General features: G+C 37.0%; 1 protein-coding gene across 1 annotated transcript in view; it reads left to right on the top strand.

The window, feature by feature from the left end:
• TOR (target of rapamycin) overlaps nt 1-19,052 on the top strand; it is a 90,819-nt gene that overhangs the window by 11,906 nt on the left and 59,861 nt on the right. The window contains exons 5-23 of the mRNA XM_022293108.2: nt 1,077-1,175; nt 2,160-2,319; nt 2,435-2,578; nt 2,702-2,871; nt 2,970-3,174; nt 3,253-3,447; nt 5,809-5,961; nt 6,530-6,651; nt 6,777-6,876; nt 6,982-7,077; nt 11,125-11,255; nt 16,290-16,392; nt 16,465-16,647; nt 16,875-16,967; nt 17,070-17,105; nt 17,190-17,288; nt 17,386-17,484; nt 17,564-17,726; nt 18,919-19,043. Coding sequence (XP_022148800.1) covers nt 1,077-1,175; nt 2,160-2,319; nt 2,435-2,578; nt 2,702-2,871; nt 2,970-3,174; nt 3,253-3,447; nt 5,809-5,961; nt 6,530-6,651; nt 6,777-6,876; nt 6,982-7,077; nt 11,125-11,255; nt 16,290-16,392; nt 16,465-16,647; nt 16,875-16,967; nt 17,070-17,105; nt 17,190-17,288; nt 17,386-17,484; nt 17,564-17,726; nt 18,919-19,043 — 2,476 coding nt within the window. The remainder of the gene's footprint in view (nt 1-1,076; nt 1,176-2,159; nt 2,320-2,434; nt 2,579-2,701; nt 2,872-2,969; nt 3,175-3,252; nt 3,448-5,808; nt 5,962-6,529; nt 6,652-6,776; nt 6,877-6,981; nt 7,078-11,124; nt 11,256-16,289; nt 16,393-16,464; nt 16,648-16,874; nt 16,968-17,069; nt 17,106-17,189; nt 17,289-17,385; nt 17,485-17,563; nt 17,727-18,918; nt 19,044-19,052) is intronic.

Raw genomic sequence — 19,052 nt, 5'->3', positions numbered from 1 at the left:
TACACCATCTCTTGTTAGGTTTCACGCCTCTGTGTGGGCATCAGTTTTTTTTTTTTTTAACAAGAAACAACTTTTCATTGATATATGAAACGGAGAAAAAGTACAAAGATACAAACTCCCAAAGGGGAGAGAGAAAAAGAGAAAAGAAAAAAGATAAAAATAGACCCAACTAGGAGCAGTACAGATAATACAAGCATATAAGACCAAGCTAACTATAAGCAAAACGATCCATCAAGATGAAAGGACACAAAAGGAAACGTTTAAGAGCCTTTAACTTCGGGCATGTCAGCAACTTCATCAATGAATTTACCATCTAGAAAAAGGACATTGAGATCTTGAGAAAATTTGGCTCGAATTTCAACTTTTTCTCTTTCCCGACTAGCTTGAATCGCCAACACTTTTCTATAGTGCTCTTCTAACAACGACTCCCACACTTTGCGAAGCTTGACAAGCTCGGAATCAAGAAAACTAAGTATGCATCCAAATCTGAAGGAGAAAGACTAGAGATGTATTTGAGGGTATCAACTATGAATTCTTTTGAAACATGCAGGGGAGACTTTATCCATGGTGCCAAGTAACACTTCTCAAAACTCTTAATAACAAAGAAAGCTTCAGCAAACCCTTGCTAAAAATAGGAAAAAACAATGAGAGCCTTTTCAACTTCTGAAACCTGCAAAGAGAGAGAAAGGGATAATGACCTCTCATCCTTCAGGTTAATAAGGAGTTTTGTTCTCATCCTTCAGGTTTTTTATTTTTATTTTTTAATTTTGAATTGTATTTTCTTGTATAGTTAGCCTTTGGACTCCTTTTGCAGTTTTTGTATGTCCCTGTTGTATTTGTTCTGTTTCATCTTTCCTCCAGGAAGGCTTGGTTTGTTAAAAAAAACTCATTTTATTGGTTCCCTTGGGTGTCTATGACTAAAGAATCCTGTAATTATCTTTGTTTTTATTGGCTCCTTTGGGTGTCTAACCTGTTTATATAGCTAACTTGCTAGCATCTTTGTATCCGAATGTGGTCTCTTCCCTGATACTCCACCTGATTAAGGAAATTGTATATGTTTTTCTTTCATCTTGTAGGTATTATCGAATGTTTGAAGCCACACAAGATGGGTTAGGTAGAAATGCTCCTGTTCACAGTATACATGGTTCCTTACTTGCAGTTGGCGAGCTTTTGAGGTTAGTATAGATGGTATGATTTTGGATGCATGAATTATGTTAGTTTTGTTCTTCCTTAGTATCTCTTTAGTGGAAGGGTAATGTGTAACGTCTTGATTTTTTCATATAGTATCTTACTATTTTCTTTTATTTATTGGTGAATAATTTTAAAAAAACATTCGAGGTGTTTGTTTATGGCACGTGAGGTGGGAATTCCAGGTCCTGAGCCGTACACATTCATATGTTTTAAATAGGCTTATGACTTGTCCCCAGTTTTCTTATCCAAATTTAAAATTTGGATCGAGGGTTCCTTACCTTTTTTAATAGATATTTCATCCCATTATGAAATATTTTCTTAACGAACTTTGACACCCAATTGAAAAAAAATGAAAAGAAAATTGTTATTTTGCTTTTGTTAGCTATGTTGTAAATGTCTTTCATTTTGATCAGTCAATGAAAAGAAATTGTTACCCAACTGATTAATTTTATCTTTATTCTTGCTTTTATAAGCACTGTTTGCAAATGATCTTTCATTTTTTGATAACAGTCGATCAAGTTTTTTCTGAAGTGGTTAAGGGAATGTGCCTTGAACCATCTCAAGGCACTTTCACCTCAATCTCTCTCAATGGCACCTTATGTCTTTCTGAAAATTGGTAGTGAAGGGTTCCTTCCCTCTACCAATACCTCTTCTCTTCCTCATGAGAAACTAATTGGAAAAAAGAGTTGGATTATCGAAGCAATATGTTCCCTATAAATGCTGAAATCCTTAAAATGTCCAAGTGATCAATAGCATATTAAAATTTTCTCCTTTTCTTGTTTTGTTTAGAAACTTGAAGTACAAATTTGGGACTTCTTATATGAGTTGTAAAATTTTTGCTACCCTGAATTATTTTATTTAACTATTTATTTATTTACATATTTTGGGACTTATGAATTTTAGTAGGCTTTTCTATATATAGACTTAGGTTACAACTGTTGACTTGTACATGTACTCCATTTTGATAGGAATACTGGTGAATTCATGATGTCAAGATATAGAGAAGTTGCTGATATTGTTCTTAGATACCTAGAACACCGGGATCGTCTTGTACGCTTGAGCATAACTTCATTGCTACCTCGAATCGCTCATTTTTTACGCGATAGATTTGTGTTAAACTATTTAACGGTTAGTTAATTTTGCCTACTTATGTGCAATGATGTCTTAGCTTGGCTGCTTATCAAGTTCTTTTGGAGCTTATTTGTCAGTAACTCGTAAGATGTGTGTGTGCAACTTCTTGTAGATATGCATGAATCATATTCTCACAGTTCTTAGAACACCAGCTGAGCGTGCCAGTGGGTTCATTGCCCTTGGTGAGATGGCTGGAGCTTTAGATGGGGAACTCATCCACTATTTGCCGACTATTACAAATCACTTACGTGATGCAGTATGTCACCAACTAATTTGCTAGTATTTTTCTGCCCTTTCATCGAGTTATCATTCCTCGTAGCATATAGACATTGTTAGGTCATCTAATGGTTCATGAAAGTTATCAAATCTTAATCTTCAGATTGCTCCACGTCGTGGTAGACCCTCACTTGAGGCTTTGGCTTGTGTTGGAAGCATTGCAAAAGCCATGGGGTCTGCAATGGAATCGCATGTTCGTGGTCTCTTAGATGTTATGTTCTCAGCTGGCCTTTCCCCTACACTTGTAGAATCCCTAGAGCAAATAACCATCAGGTATACATGGTGTTTCACAAACTCTTTGCAGTGCACGGTTTTGTTTGATATTCTTTAAGAGAATCTTATGGTTTCTTTAATCTACTTTTATTTTGCAGTATTCCATCTCAGCTACCCAGTATTCAAGACCGGCTTTTAGATTGCATTTCAATGGTTCTATCAAAATCATATTCTCCTCAAGGTAGGCCAGCTGCTGTGGTGGGGCGGGGAAATGCAATGATAGTCCCTCAACAAGTTTCAGATCTTTGTGGTTCATCTCTTGTGCAACTTGCATTGCAAACACTTGCTCGTTTTAACTTTAAGGTTTGTTGCGTACAATCAGAAACTAACTTTTTACGCTCAACATTTCTTTTAGTCTACAATTTTGTTTATTTGGTTTAGGGTCATGACCTTCTAGAGTTTGCACGAGAATCAGTTGTTGTGTATTTGGATGATGAAGATGGAGCAACACGAAAAGATGCTGCTCTATGTTGTTGCAAACTAGTTGCAAACTCCTTTTGTGGACTGCAATGCACACAATTTGGTACTAGTAGGTCTAGTCGCACTGGTGGGAAACGCCGTCGCCTTATCGAGGAGGTATATTGTTTTGGAAAAATTGCCTTTTGCATTGAACTATTTTTTATCGGCTATTAATACACTTTCTCTTCTGCCTTTGCTCGATCCTCGACGTTAAATTAGTGATGTATGTTATGTGTTAACTTGTAATTATTTTTACTTTTATTTTGTTTAGTTATTGGAATTAGTTTGACCAAATTTTAATTTTTATCTCAAGGGTTAGGCTTTCTTTTCCCTTTGGCTCTTTTTGGCTTGGGCTTTAGAAAGCCCTCGTGTATTCTGATTTGTTTTCAATGAAAGTCATTCTTTTCATAATTCTTGCTTTTTTTTTAATCCTTTTTACCTTTTCTCTAACCCATTCACAAAAGCAAGGGCTTCCCTTTTGTGCTCATTCTTTTTTAATTAGATAACTCACCTCGTACTATTTCCTTTTGAAATTAAGGAAGTTGCCTTCTTTGATGAAAGCTTATTTTCCAAGGGTAGCATGCATGCTTGGTTACTTTGATATAGTTAATGTCAACTGTAATTCTTCGTTATTAGTTATCCATACTTAAAGTTCTTGTGACTGTTAAGGACTGGTCATGAGGAATCTGTTTGGTGGAAGGTGCAGATGAGGGAGGTGGTTCACATTTAGTTAATTGGAAACTGATGTCTAGGTTGTCTTGATTGGTAATGTGGATACTAAGAACTTTGTGCGTTTATACAAAAATGCACCAATTTATGGTGTTTTCCTTTAGATACCTCACACATTTTGGCATCAGGTTATTTTCAATAAGTGTAGGAGCCAGCCTAATGGTTGCCATGTAGCGGTTACCACATAAAAGTATTATCTTCCAAAATTTGTGGAAGACTGTTTTCTCATTTTCTCCTATGTTTTTTACCTTCAGTAATTTGTGGTAGCATGCTTGCTTAGTTACTTTGATCCAGTGAATGTTAACTGGCATTATTAGTTATTAGTTATCCATTAAGTCCTTGTGACTGTACTTTTTTTTAACGTGAGTGTCTAGGCCAGCTTATCTGCACCTTGACTAATGTCATGGGACAGCTGCTTGACCCTACAACATTTGGTGTTGCATGGTTCTTAGACATGCTACTTTCTTTTTGGTCCTTTGAAATATTTGGCTTGAGAGAAATAGAAGGTTAGTTCTTCGGGGGAGGTTTGGCCTTGGCTAGGTTGAATGCCTCCCTTAGTTTCCATAACTAAGATTTTTATGATTATCTTTTTTCTCTCATTCTTTTGAGTCGAAGCACTTTTTGTATAATTGTGTACTTTGTAAGCTTTCTGGTTTTGGCTCCTTCTGTCTTTAGACTATAATTTTTGATGAAATGAAAAGGAACAATAATTATTCAAGGATACGAACCCTTGAAAGAGTGAAAAAGAAACGAGAAAAACAAAAATACAGAATCTAAACAACAAAATTAGAAGGCCAAATAAAAACATCCCAATTATTAACAATAAGAGAGGCAATAATGTGAGAATGGTTAGAACACAAATGAGATGCTTTGAGCTTGGCGGATGAGAGAAAATCGAGCAAAGATCTTCTTTTGTTCTTGAATATCCTCGAATTCCTTTCAAACCAGATTTCTGAGAGAAAACTCTTTACCACATTAATCCATAGAAGTCTTGCCATAGGTGACAAGTGTGTGACTCCACTTAACAATTGGGACAAATTTGCTTCGGCCCTCAAATCAAAAACGCAACTGATCTTGAACTGATCAAAGAGAGAAAACCAGCCTTGATTGCCATAAGAACAATGAAAGAACAAGTGATCCATATCTTCCCCACTCGATTCACAATGAACACAAAAAGAAGGAAGCATTGAAGCTGTGGGAAGCTTCTTTTGAATCAAATCAGCAGTGTTTAACTTCCTTTGAAGCATAATCCAAGAAAAGATATTAACTTTCCTTGGGCTTTTAGACTTCCATAATGCTGTAAATAATTCCTGAGGCATCAAAGAGGAATTATACAATCTGCAAACTGAATTTACAGTAAACACCCCTGTAGGATCAATGTTCCATTCTCTTTCCTCCTTATTAGTAATCGAAAAGGAGCTAATCACCTGTAGCAGGCCAGCAAACTCATGTAGCTCATCTTCCTTGAAAGGTCTTCTTAGAATAATGTTCCATGAACCAGTAGCATTGTCCCAAAAATCAGCAACAGAGCCATGAGGTAATAAAGAAAGCTTGAACATTCTGGAAAAGCTTTCTTTTAAAGGAAATGAGAGTTGCTCTCTTCAATAAAAAAACAAAGTTGGGATTTCTTGTAAGTTGTTTTTGTATTCATTTTTGTTTTGGCCTTTTGGGGTTCCATTTAAAAATGTTGTTTCAGAACTTGTGCACTCCTCCACTACTTTTTTGTACCTAATATCAGTCTTTTTGCAGCTTGTGGAAAAGCTTCTCATTGCGGCTGTTGCAGATGCTGATGTTACTGTTCGCAATTCTATCTTTGTCTCTCTGCATGGAAATAGGGGCTTTGACGATTTTATAGCACAGGCTGATAGCCTGAGTGCAGTCTTTGCTGCACTTAATGATGAGGTTATTCATTACTTGTAAATTATTGTTTGAGCATCTCGTGCAGTTTGCTTACATGATGGTAGCACACATAGGCAGACCACATCTATGCATGTATTAATAAACTTTTAGTGTTTCTTTTTCTGCTATTTGCTCATCTTTCATATCTAGTATTGCATGGTTTTCTTTTCATATGAAACACAACTTTATTTAAAAAAGAAAAAGGTACAGAAAAATAGTAGATAATCTGACCTTGTGAAAGAAAACAAAGACAAATATGAAAAAATGTCAATCTTCCACTCCCAAGAGGATTTTGTTACATGGAAGAAGATTCTAGTCTCTCTTTCTCTCTCTCAAGCATACTGAGATGTTCATATGCCTCAGATGATTACTCCGTTCGCATATAGAAACTATTCATTTTTCCATGTTGATATGCTGGGTGAGAGGATACATTTTCAGAATAGTGCTGGATTCTAAGTTTTCCTGAGTAGTGCTTTTGAAGATTTAGATGTTCTACTGTTGTTAATGGGTTGCTTGTAAGAGGATCAAAATTATTTTTCTTAATTGTGAGAACTTGATGCTAATGATGTAGGATTTTGATGTTCGAGAGTATGCCATATCTGTTGCTGGGAGATTGTCTGAAAAGAATCCTGCATATGTTCTTCCAGCTCTTCGTCGCCATCTTATACAATTGTTAACTTATTTGGACCAGAGGTAATCTGAAGCAGGTTTTTGTCTTAGATAGCCAGATATACCTTTTTCTACTTGATCTTGATATCAAAACTAATAGATGTTTGATTGATTGTCAAGGCATCAGTTAAATTTTTAAAAGTTAGCAGTGCAGATAATAAATGCCGAGAAGAAAGTGCGAAGTTGTTGGGATGTTTGATACGTAATTGTGAACGATTAATACTTCCTTACATTGCTCCTGTTCACAAGGTTTAGTAAATCAGATACTGCTCATGAACTTCTGTCTCTAACTCGCATGAATACACTGTCTCTCTTTCTTTCTCTCTCATCTGTTTGTTGAATGTTTTTCTTCAGGCACTCGTGGCAAGGCTTAGTGAGGGCACTGGGGTGAATGCTAATAATGGCATCATCACTGGAGTTCTTGTTACTGTTGGAGATCTTGCTAGAGTGGTGGGTGACCTTTACATGTTTTTGCAATTAAACATTCCAAATAATTACTCACTTTTACTTATTGTATCCTGTGGTTTTAGAAGCAGGAAATTTGAGCATCTTTTTGCACTGCCCCTCCCCTTCCCTTCTGAATTTGCTTACATTGGGCCGGTTAGATTCCCCCCACCCCACACACGCACATACAAACACACACCCAAGGCTATTGTTTGCGATTCTGGAGAAATAGAGCTCTAAATGATGTATGTATCGAGAAGGTATCTGATATGTCTTTTGACACTCTTAACACCTATGTATGAGTTTGAGCATTTATCTCAACATATGGTGGTGGTGTTTGATGGTGCATGGTTTGGAGCGCTTTTTTTTTTTTTTTTTTTTTTTTTTTTTTTTTTTCAAATTTTAATAAGAGACAAGACAAATATGTATTAATCACAAAAAGGGGAACAGCCTAGGGGCGGAGGGACGAGAAGGCCCTTTCCCCTCAAAAAAAAAATTAATATAAAACCGCTTGCCAATCTTTCATGAGCATTGTTGGGCTATAATTACAAAAGAATTTTTTGTGTTGCAAACACCATAAAGAAGTGATTTCAACATTAGTCCAAAAGAACCAAAAGGGAGAGCCGTATTGTTGAAGACCCGTTGATTTCTCTCTCTCCATAAGTCCCACAGGATACCTCTAGCCACATTTCTTTTTAAATGCCACCCTTGCAATGCTTCTATCAGCCATCCATCAACTGATCTTGGGATGCAGAGAGTGAGACCAAACACCTCAAACAGCAAAGACCAACATTTGGAAGCCATAGAACAATGAATAAAAAGATGGTCTACCCTCTCTTCCTCTTTTAAGCAAAGGTAGCACACCGAGGGGGAGAGGGATCACTGAGGGAGTCTTCTCCGAAGCCTTTCATGTGTGTTGAGGCTTCTATGAGCAGGGCTCCATAAAAAAACTTTGACTTTATTTAGGTAGGCAAAGTTCCAAATCAAATTTATGAGGGGAGAGGTGATTTTAAGGACTGTTTCTGTCAGTTTCAGAAATATAGACTTAGTTGAGAATAAGCTGTTGCCATCTAAGTCCCATTTGAGTCTATCTTCCGCATTACCCAACCGAAAAGAGCCCACCTTTTCCATAAAGGAAACTAGCCTAGGTAGCTCATTATCATTGAAGGCCCAGCGAAAGCCAAAGTCCCAATCTAACTGATCGTTCTTCTAGCATTCGGCAATCGTAGCCTCTTTTTTAAGGGAAATATTGAAGTGGATGGGGAATTGGCACTCCAAAGGGCTGGATCCTAGCCACTTATCCTTCCAAAATCTAGTTTTAGCTCCGTTACTTGCCTTAAAGGACACAAAGTTCTGAAAAGAATTGTTGAAAGTGTCAATGTCCACCCACGGTCTTCCCTTGGTTGTCCCTTTTGGGGCGAGCGTACTCCAGTCGAGACTATTGGTTCCGTAGATACTAGCTATGACCTTCCTCCAAAGAGCATGATCTTCTTGTGTGAATCTCCATAGGCATTTATGAAGAAGGGCTTCATTTCTCTGTTTAAAATTTCCTAACCCCAGACCGCCAAAAGCATTGGGCAAGGCAGTAACATCCCAATCTACAAGGTGTCTTTGAGGATGACAATCCCCCCCACCAGAAGAAATCTCTGACTATCTTTTCTTTAATCACCTTTGTAGGAGCAGATAGAGAAGGCATAAATCGGGAGGCTATTAAAAACAGCAAGGGCCAAAGTCAGCTGCCCCCCTTTTGAAAGCTGCAGATTCCTCCATTTAGTCATCTTTGCTCTTAAGCTATCAACAATTGGATCCCAAAAGGAGGCTTTATGATGGTTACCTCCCAAAGGAACTTCGAGATACTTGAAAGGAAGCTCCTCTGTTTTACATCCAAGGTAGTCTGCACCCCTGTTTAACACCTCCCTGTCGACATTGATTCCAATCAGGGAGGTTTTCTCCGGATTCAGGGAAAGACCGGAGCCTTCTAGGAAAAAGACTAGCAGCATCCACCATCTTTCAAGATTCCCATCTGAATGTTGACAAAAAATCAAAGTATCATCTACATAATTGAAGATGGGAGACACCACGCCTACTCTTCCGATCGGGTTGTTCAAAATAAACCTCCTTTCACAGCAGAAATGAATCGTTCTACTAAGGGAGTCTCCCATTAGAATAAAAAGGAAGGGAGAGAGAGGGTCTCTCTGTCTAAGACCTCTCTTCACGAAAAACTTACCTCTTGGTCTACCGTTAATGAGGATCGAGAAATTTGCCGTGGAGAGACAGTTCTTCATCCACTTCCTCCATCTATTGCCGAAGCCTTTGTAATCCATAATACCATCTAAATAGGCCCAATCTACTTTTTCACAGGCTTTTTCAAAGTTGAGCTTAAGCAAGAAACCTTCTTTGTTTCTAGCCTTCCAATCTCCCACTGTCTCTGACGTCACCAAAATAGCATCAAGGACCTAAGAGTCATCAATGATAAGAGGGAGCACCTTTTTAAGATGCTCAGCTAGGACCTTCGAAATAATTTTTTACAGAGACATCACCAAATTGATTGGTCTGAAATTCTCCACTTTATTAGTGTTTGTTTTCTTCGGGATCAAACATATATAAGTCTCGTTTGTTTTGTTGTTGATAATTCCGTTTTCAAAAAAATCTTGGAACACTTTTACTAAGTCAGCTTTCAAAATGTTCCAATTTAAAAAAAAAAACTCGTTTGTCATGCCATGTGGTCCTGGAGATTTTAAATTGCTTCGCCCCTCAATGGCCTGATGAATATCTTCCTCTCTGAAGGGCTTCTCAAGTCTATCTTTCCAGTCTTCTGACAAAGGAGGCCATTCTATCCCTTTTAAAGTGAACCTTTGGCCTTTAGGGTGGGTGATCATACAACTGTTGGAAGAAGTTAAGAATTTCTTGCTCTATCTCAAGGTCTATAGACAGGACTCTGCCATCCCTGTCTTCAAGAGAAGAAATCTGATTCTTATTCCTTCTGGCTGAGGCTCATCTATGGAAGAAATTTGTATTTTCGTCTCCTTTGTCTAGCCACTCTTTCTTACATTTCTTTTTTTTTGAACAAGATACTAACTTCTCATTGAAATAATGAAAAAGAACAAAATGTTCAAAGATACAAACTCTCGAAAGAGTGAGAAAAGAAAAAACAAAAATTAAAAAGTTACAATAAAAGCTCCCCAATTAGAACATATCAAGCTAGGGGTGTAACTTTTTCTTACATTTCTGCGCCCACAGTCTACTCTCATTTAGGACCACGTTGGCCAACTGCCCTTGAAGAGCTCGCCTTTTAGTGATCCAATCATCATTCAGATGACCCTGGTTTTCCTCCTTATCAATTATGTCTATCTCCTGTTGCAGACCCTTCTTTAGGTCTACAACACTCCCCTACTTCTAATGTCCATTGGAGTTGTCATTTTTTTCCATATAATTTGCTAAAAGTAAATTCATTAAACTCTTGGATAGACATCCCTTAAATGGCTGATGACATCGCATATTTTATTAGGTCCACCTTTTGCTGACTCACTTTAATTCCATTGGCTCTCGCAGTGGAACCTAGAAATAAAAACCGTGAATGAGGGAAGTGCACTTTATTAATGGACATTTTATTAGTTCGTAAAACAATAAAAAACTTTTGAATATATGTTCTACGGTAATGGCTCATCAAATTAGGGTATTAAAATGTGTCAAAAAATTGCTGGAGGGTCTCAGTCGTAAGGGCCGTAATGTATTGGGCTTCATTGTTAACTCAAAAGGCGTGACTAACCACTCATAAAGTCTATTAGTCGTAAAGGTTATATTCCACATCTCCCGTTCTTATTTGGATTTGGTGGTAACTGTAATGTTTGCTATTTTGTTTAGCCCTATATGGAATGCACCTTCTCCAAGTTCTATTCTTTCTGGAGTTAAAGAGTGCGGGTGAAAATAAAGAAAAATAAAATTAAAGACTGCTTGCATTTTCTCTTCTTTGTTTTTGAATTTCTTAATTTAGAGCATAAACAAATGTGTTACAGTAGTTATTTCCTTAATCTGCTTTATGGGTGTTGACAGGGTGGTTTTGCAATGAGACAATACCTCCCTGAACTCATGCCATTGATTGTTGAAGCCTTGTTGGATGGAGCTGCTGTTGCAAAACGTGAAGTGGCTGTTTCTACCCTTGGCCAAGTTGTTCAGAGCACAGGGTATAATATTACCTTCTCATAATGCCCTTCATGTTTGTGGATTTTCAAATTCATTTTCGGGTGTGTGTGAGGGTCGGGCTTGGCTTGTGGTTTGTGGTTTGTGGTATTTTTTAATTATTATTTATTTTTTAACAAGAAGCAAAATTTTCATTGATACATGAATAAATGGGAAAATGTAAACTAAAAGCACGAACATGGACACGAGATATGGGACACAAATACAACATTAACCATCTTCAATTTGTGCATTAGACTCATCCTTTTTTTTTGCCAGAAACAACTCTGTAGAGGTGAACAAAAAAATTCTAAAAAACCAATCCGACCAACCAAAACCGACATTGGTCGGTTAGGTTGGGGTTGGTTTTTCCAATATAAAATCGATGAATTGGTCTGTTAGTCTGGTCGAAAAATTAAAAAGCCAATTGACCAACATATAAGTTATTATTGTAGTCTACAAAACATACAAAAAACCAGCAGATTCTCTTGAGTTATCAAAAAAAAAAAATAAAAAAAGCAGATTCTCAAACAATACTTCAAATTTTTTAAATAAAGTTAAACATTTTTTTTTTTGAAGTTTATGTACGTCTTCTCCCTTTCTCTTCTCCTCCCACCTGTTCATCTCATTTTACGTCGGTTTCAGCCAAAATCGACCAATCATTGGTGTAGTTGGTTGGTTGGCGTTGCAGAGCCAAATTGTTGAGCTCTAACCGATGAAAACCGATTGGTTGGTGGTCAGTCGACTTGAGCCTACAATCGACGCCGACCAACTGATGTGCACCCCTACATGTAACGCTCAACAACTTGCTTGATGTTATTTACCTTTTTTAATTCATATCAAGGTTTAATGTGAATGTGAATTGGAAGCCCTTCTTTAGCTAGGGCTTCCCTTGTCGGGCTCTTGTTTTTGTGTGCCCGTGTTTTTGTTTTCTTTTCCATTTATCTTAATGAAAAGTGCAGTTTCCTATATAAAAAATGTGAATTTGAACAAGACTTCGGTTGTGGGCATCGATATGGAAGACTATGAGGTGAATAATTTGGCTTTAACTCGTGGATGTATTGCTAGGAGCTGGGTGTGGTAAACCCAACGAGATTTGTTTCTGGCCTGTCTTGCGTACAAGCTTGCCAAGTGGAAGAGCTTGTCTGCTCAAGAGGTGCCCGAGTGACCCTTGTGAATGTGGTCCTTTTGAGTAATCTCATACATTACTTTTCCATCTTTAAGTGCCCATTGTCAAGAGGTTGGAAAGATCATTAGAGAGTTTGTGTAGAAAGGGCTATCCAGAAAGGGAGGAACAATTTGGTTAGATGGAACATTGTATATATGCCCACAGGTAGTGGCAGATTTGACATTGGCAATCTCAAAGTTAGGAATTATAGTTATCTTGTTAAGTGAGGCTGGAGGTTTCTGAATGAGCTCAATGGTCCACAGAGAAAAATTATTGTCAACAAAATTACAATTTAGCAAATTCTAAAGGTTTCAAAGTGAATCTAGTGGCTTCTACAGCGTGAGGTGTACTAAAGCGTAATAGCCTCCCAAGATTGGGGCGCAAAAGAAAACGATGTCATTTTTCTATGAGGTGCATAATAGGAAAATGTTGAAATTCTTTTTATATATATTGGAGTTAATGAACAGGATAAGAACTTTTTTTTAAAAGATTATTTAGAAAAAAAAGGTGTTCAAAAGATATTTATAAATCATCGAGGTTTTTAAATGGTATTGATTGATTAAAGGTTGCTGGGGAAAATTTTTTTTTGAAGGAAAGTGGAGGGATTATTGCCTCCTCGGATCATGAAAAGGCTTTTAAAGGTAGTTCATCACTCAGCCATGGTTTCATTAATTCAACAAGTGAGCAGTCAAATAAATACTTAAAAAGGTAACGTTTTGTTTGATGATGAGGAAGATTTCAATGTTAATGGATTTAGCAGGATTTTTGGAACATCAAGAGGTTGGTAATGAAGATTTATTAGAGGTTTCCCTACCAGGAGATTTCAATTTACTTTTTGCAAAAGTGTCGAGACCCTTTAAGCTCTCATGGGGAAATGGATGTCTTGCTTTCTCCTTCTTGCATTGATAATAAAAAATTCTTCAAATATTTTGAAGATGTTGGTATTACCTTAGTTCCAATCACCGAATAGGTAGGCTTTAATTAAGGGCCATCGATTTTTTGGTTGGTTTCTGTTAAGGATGAATTATCCACCACTCAACCCAAAAGCTTAAGCTGATGGGTTGGATAAGTTTAGTTCATTTATAGATATCTAACACTCCCCCTGGCTTGGAAAATTTAATAAATGGGGAGGAAACAACAATGCAGGGTTCGGACATAGGACTTTCCGCTCTGATACCATGTTAATATTCATGGGGTTCTATCTCAAAATCAATTGGTGATGAGAGGAGTAGCCCATGTCTATTATTAACTTTTGTAAGGTCCATTTTCTTTTTATGTGGGGTACTTTTCTTTTCTAGAAGTGTCCGCATTGCAGCAATTTTGAGGGTTGAGATCTTTTAGTATTCTTGTCTTTTCTTGATGGAGGGAGGCTTCAGATTCATTACTTCTTCATTTCGGCAGTCAAAGCCTACTTTTGTTTATCATGGAATATTTAGCTCCTTGGTTTTGTGTTAAGCAGTTCCTCATCAGCAGAATAAAAAAAGTTGTGGTATTGAGGGCAAGCATTTATGTATTTGGGCTAAGGACGATCTCTTCGTGGTTGAAGAGACATGAGGAAGGATCCAATTGTCTCTCCAGTATTCTCGATTAAAGTGGTTTGATTTTTTTTTTCCTTTTTTTTTTTGTTGAGTTGATGCATTATCCAATGCAAGAATATTTCTTCAAGCAAGTTAGAAATGAGAATGACACTTGTCAGTATTCATAAGATTCAAATTGATTCGAGACTTAATATTGAATGTGTGGTATGGCCTTCTTCTGGAAGAAGAAAAAGAATTGTGATTTCTGCGAGATTCAACAGAGATGGCTGATTAGCTTTTTGAGATATGTTGAATGTGTTTATCTAGAATTAATGGAACATCAGATGAAATAAATAAGGCTTTGTCGGTTAAATCCCAGTCCTCTTATGCAGATGTTATTAAAGGAACCAGAAGTCTTTTTGCAAAGAGAAGTTATGAAATAAAAAACTCTGCATATTCAGAGTATCCTCCCACGGAAAGAAGCAAGAATATTGGGTTAGAATAGAAGCTAAAGTGCTTGAGATAGATTGGGATAATATCATGGCTGGGATAGTATCATGCTTATAACCCGGTTTAATGCACATGACAACTGGTATGACATCTTTGAAGATCTGATAAAAAAGTTTCCTCAGATTTGTAGTATTAATCCTTTCATGGTAGATAAAACTATTTTGAAATTTGAAGATGGGAGGATTTTGTCTAACTCCGAAAGTTTGGAAAATGGGGAAGGATAGGAAAATATCATTTAAAGATCGACAGTTGGAACTTTGGTAATCACAACAAAAAAGAAGTGGTAGAAAGTTATGGATGATGGATCAGAATTTGTTACCTTCCCCTCAAATACTGGACTCGTCAATGCTTCGAGGTGAGTCATCTCAGTTGTACTGTAAGTGTTCCGTCTCAAACATTAAACATACTTGATTGTTTAGCTGCATATATCCAGGTAGAAGTAGAACCAAATCAAAGCGGCTTTATCCCTGCTGAAGTAGAAATTAAGGATTCTAAGCTTGGGAACTTTTTCGTTCGTGTGGAAGTAGATCTCAATAATCAATATTTTGACCGAAGAAATTTCTCTAATATGGACCTTGTTCAATCTCGAGACAAGTTGGATATTCAGAAATTCAAGTAAGTTTTTGAAGATGAAAGATCTCTAGCCTTGAGTAGTACCTTATATAGAAGTGAAAAAGTAGCATTAGACTCTGATGGTTGTATTAATGGGGTAGGAGATAGGTTGGAAAAGGAAACCATTAATGAGATGGTTAAGGAGCCTTTAATTTATGTTGTCGAGGGGGAGGCAAAGATTGATGAGTAAGATGAAGGAGTTATTTTTTCAAAAGCTACCTACCTTTTTTAAGGATTCTTCAAGGCAATCCTTTTCTCCTAGTGGTTTGCCTCTAAGGAAATTCATTGAACCTTCCCTTCTATTCTAGACGAAAAAATACGTTGGGGCCTGGGGGTGTCCAAAGGACTCAAGTACTTAAATGTCGTTGGAAAGCTGCGATCATTGAACCCTTCCCTTCGATAAAAATACATTGGGGCTTGGGGGTGTCCAAAGGACTCAAGTACTTAAATGCGGCTGGAAAGCTGCGATTTAACTTAAATGGTGGATCCAAGTCAAAATTTTTTGCCAAAGAAATTGAGTAAAGAGGTATCAACAAATGAGGATTTGATTCAACACATTGAGACCAAGGTTATTTCTAACGATGATGAAGGCATTAATGATAGTACAAGTAGTTAGATTCCCCTGGTTATTTAAATTCTTCATCTGATCGAATTGTGGATTATTTAGAGTACACTTTTAGTGAGGAGTTTCATGATCTTTTCAATGAAGATAGGGTGACACTCTTGACAATCAACGAGGCTAAGGAAGATGGTGACTGTAGCTGGTTGTTAGATTTTAGGATGCCTTTTTTTCTCTATAGAAGTGATTGATTGGATGGATCTTATTTATTTATTTATTATTTTTTTTTTCAGAAGTAACACCTTTCATTAAGAATGATGAAATACAGAAGAGGATAAATGCCTGGGAGCTTACATAAAAGCACTCCCTATCAATAAAATATCAAATATATATTAAATTTTATATTTTATTTGGTTAGGTTGTTGAGAAACGTTTGATAATTTTGCAGTCATGACGGAACCTAGAGAATGATCGATGGAGTACGCTTTGTAGTTTTGGGCTTGCCTCTCCTCTCCCTCTCTTGGGATATCATTTCCTTTTTCTTCTATATATTTTTGTTCTGTAGAATATCTTCTCCTACATGTCAATTGTTCTCTCGACATTCTCTTTAATTTGATCAATAATTTACTCCTCATGATGACAGCAAAATAAATATCTTTGACTATCATGGTAGGTATGTTATAACTCCATACAATGAGTACCCGTTGTTGCTTGGCTTATTGTTAAAATTGCTGAATGGTGAGCTAGCTTGGTCTACCAGACGTGAAGTACTAAAGGTATCTACTTTAGAACCAGATGAAGTTTATATCGTTATCATGCTCAATTCTCAATTACTTGACCTTCATCAGGTTCTAGGAATAATGGGTGCTTTGGATCCTCATGTGCATAAAAGGAACCAGCTAAGCTTGCCAGGGTCACATGGAGATGTACCACGTGCAGCAAGTGATTCTGGTCAACATATTCAATCTGTGGATGAACTGCCTATGGAGTTGTGGCCATCGTTTGCAACATCTGAAGATTATTATTCCACGGTACTTTGCTCAATGAGGTGTAATACATAGATACCTATCCCTAAGGGGTTTGGTAAGGTGATATACAGATTTATATCCCTTTGGAGTCACCAGTAGAGGAGCGCTTCCTCTGGGTTTCCGAATTATGAGATATTTGAATTGAAAATAATATTTAAATTTAGAGGAATGTAGAGGATAGGTGCTTATAGTTTACAATTTTGTTTATTTACCTATATTTAAATTCCCAGGTGGCAATCAATTCGCTCTTAAGAATACTTAGAGATCCTTCCCTTGCGAGTTATCATCTTAAGGTGGTTGGGTCCCTTATGTTCATATTCAAGGTATGCATATCATGAAGTAATGATATTTCTATTCAGTTGACGTCTCGCACCTAACTCCATTATCTCTAATTTTCCTCTCGTTTTTTCTTTGTACAAATATAGTCTATGGGCCTTGGTTCTGTTCCATACTTACCCAAGGTCAGTTTATGTGCAGATGAATATAATTAGTTTGAAATTTTCTCTCTTGTCTAAATTGAAATTCTTTCATGTCCTCGGCTTCAGGTTTTGCCTGATCTGTTCCACACTGTTAGTACATGTGATGATACTTTGAAGGACTTCATAACATGGAAACTTGGAACTCTAGTGTCTATTGTTCGCCAGGTTTTTGTTACAAACTATTGTGTATCAGCCTTTTATCCATGTTTTAAATGATTATTTTTTTTCCAAAAACATTCTAGAACTTGGTATGCTTTTGCAGCACATTCGCAAATATTTACCAGAGCTGCTCTCTCTCGTATCAGAATTATGGTCGTCCTTCAGTTTTCCCTCTACCAGTCGTCCTCCACTTGGCTATCCAGTGAGCATGCTGTGTGTGTGTGTTTGGGGTGGTGTTGGCGGTGCTTTTGGTGGTTAACTATTTTAATTTGCTTGTTTAGGTTCTTCACTTAGTGGAACAACTTTGCTTGGCTCTTAATGATGAGTTCAGAATGATTCTCCACATTATTCTTCCTTGTTGTATTCAAGTATTGAGCGATGCTGAACGGTGTAATGATTATACCTATGTTCTTGATATCCTTCACACTCTTGAAGTTTTTGGTGGTTAGTACTCTTCGTACTTGTAGAATACATTTATCATCATTATTACTTTTTCTCAGTTTTGTAGCTTTCAATGTGAAGCTTTTGGTGGTTAATGCTGTTCTTGTTTTGATAGTATCTCTCTTTTTTTCCTTCCCTTTCAAGTTGACGTTGTATTAGCACAATTTGTGGGTGGAGATTTTGGAGCTATCTAAAATATGCTAAATAGGATGCTTTCTGTAAATAATAGTGACATAATAATATAAATATGGCATCATTGTTAGTAAACTGGCATCAACCTTACCTTGCTCTTAGCTGGAGTTGATAGATTCGAGGGCCAAGGGAAGGAGAGTTCTCTGAGTGATAGAGTCTCTATTCAACTTTTCTTTAGTAAATGTAACAAGGGAAAGAAAGTCACAGCCACCCTGGATAGCCTCCTTTTTCTTTCTCTTAGGACAAGGAGTTCATACTCTCTTTCTTGCTAACATGGAGCAACCTGGCGTCAACAAGTAACAAAAGCTCCCATTTGTGGCTTAATTTGTTAGATAGCTACTTGTCTGTTGGTTATATTGTTAGTTAGTTGCTCAATGTGGTTCATTAGCAGCCTATGTAATGGAACCAATGCTGCTGCAAAACCTGACCTTTGGTTTGGAATAAAGGTTTCACTGGAATACTGAGTGAGAAAGCTGCTAGGCTGTATCAATAATGGAACTTAATTGAATTCACAATTTTTTTCCTTTTTTTATTTTCCCCTAAAAGACCTGGAACTCTTTAATTTGTATAAAAAAGAATGTGATGGCATTCATGGCAATCAATGAAATTGAATTGCTAGTACTTTCAATTGAATTCATCAATGGAGTTTGTTCTAGGACTCATTAAGTGCAGTCCGCTGTGTTGTGGTGACAAGTACTCAGAATTTCAGGGTTGCAAGAACAAACTCTCACATTTTTATCGTCCTCTGAACTCAAACTTTTTTCTTCCACTATCAAAAACTAGATTAAGGTAAAGCTTTATCTGGTTAGTTTTGAAGCTAAAAGAAGTGCTTATAGCTGCTTTATTCTTGACATGCCGATGTCAGACCCTTGGCTTAGATATTCATGTTTTGGATGATTTGATTTGTTTTTGAGGCCATAGCTCTGGTTGCATGCAAATTTTTATGTAACGAATTTCTTATTTAATGTTACCTGTCGTGATTCACATATAATTTATGCTGTAGGCACTTTGGATGAACACATGCATCTTCTTCTTCCTGCACTTATTCGTTTATTTAAGGTGGATGCCCCGGCAGACATAAGACGTGCTGCAATCAGAACTTTGACGAGATTGATCCCTCGTGTGCAGGTTGGTGAT

The sequence above is a fragment of the Momordica charantia genome, assembly GCF_013281855.1.
Source record: "Momordica charantia cultivar OHB3-1 chromosome 4 unlocalized genomic scaffold, Mcharantia_2.0 BLBB01000004.1, whole genome shotgun sequence".
In the NCBI taxonomy this organism is placed as follows: Eukaryota; Viridiplantae; Streptophyta; class Magnoliopsida; order Cucurbitales; family Cucurbitaceae; genus Momordica; species Momordica charantia.
The sequence above is the reverse complement of the archived record's forward strand: the minus strand, read 5'-3'. Positions and strand labels throughout refer to the sequence as shown.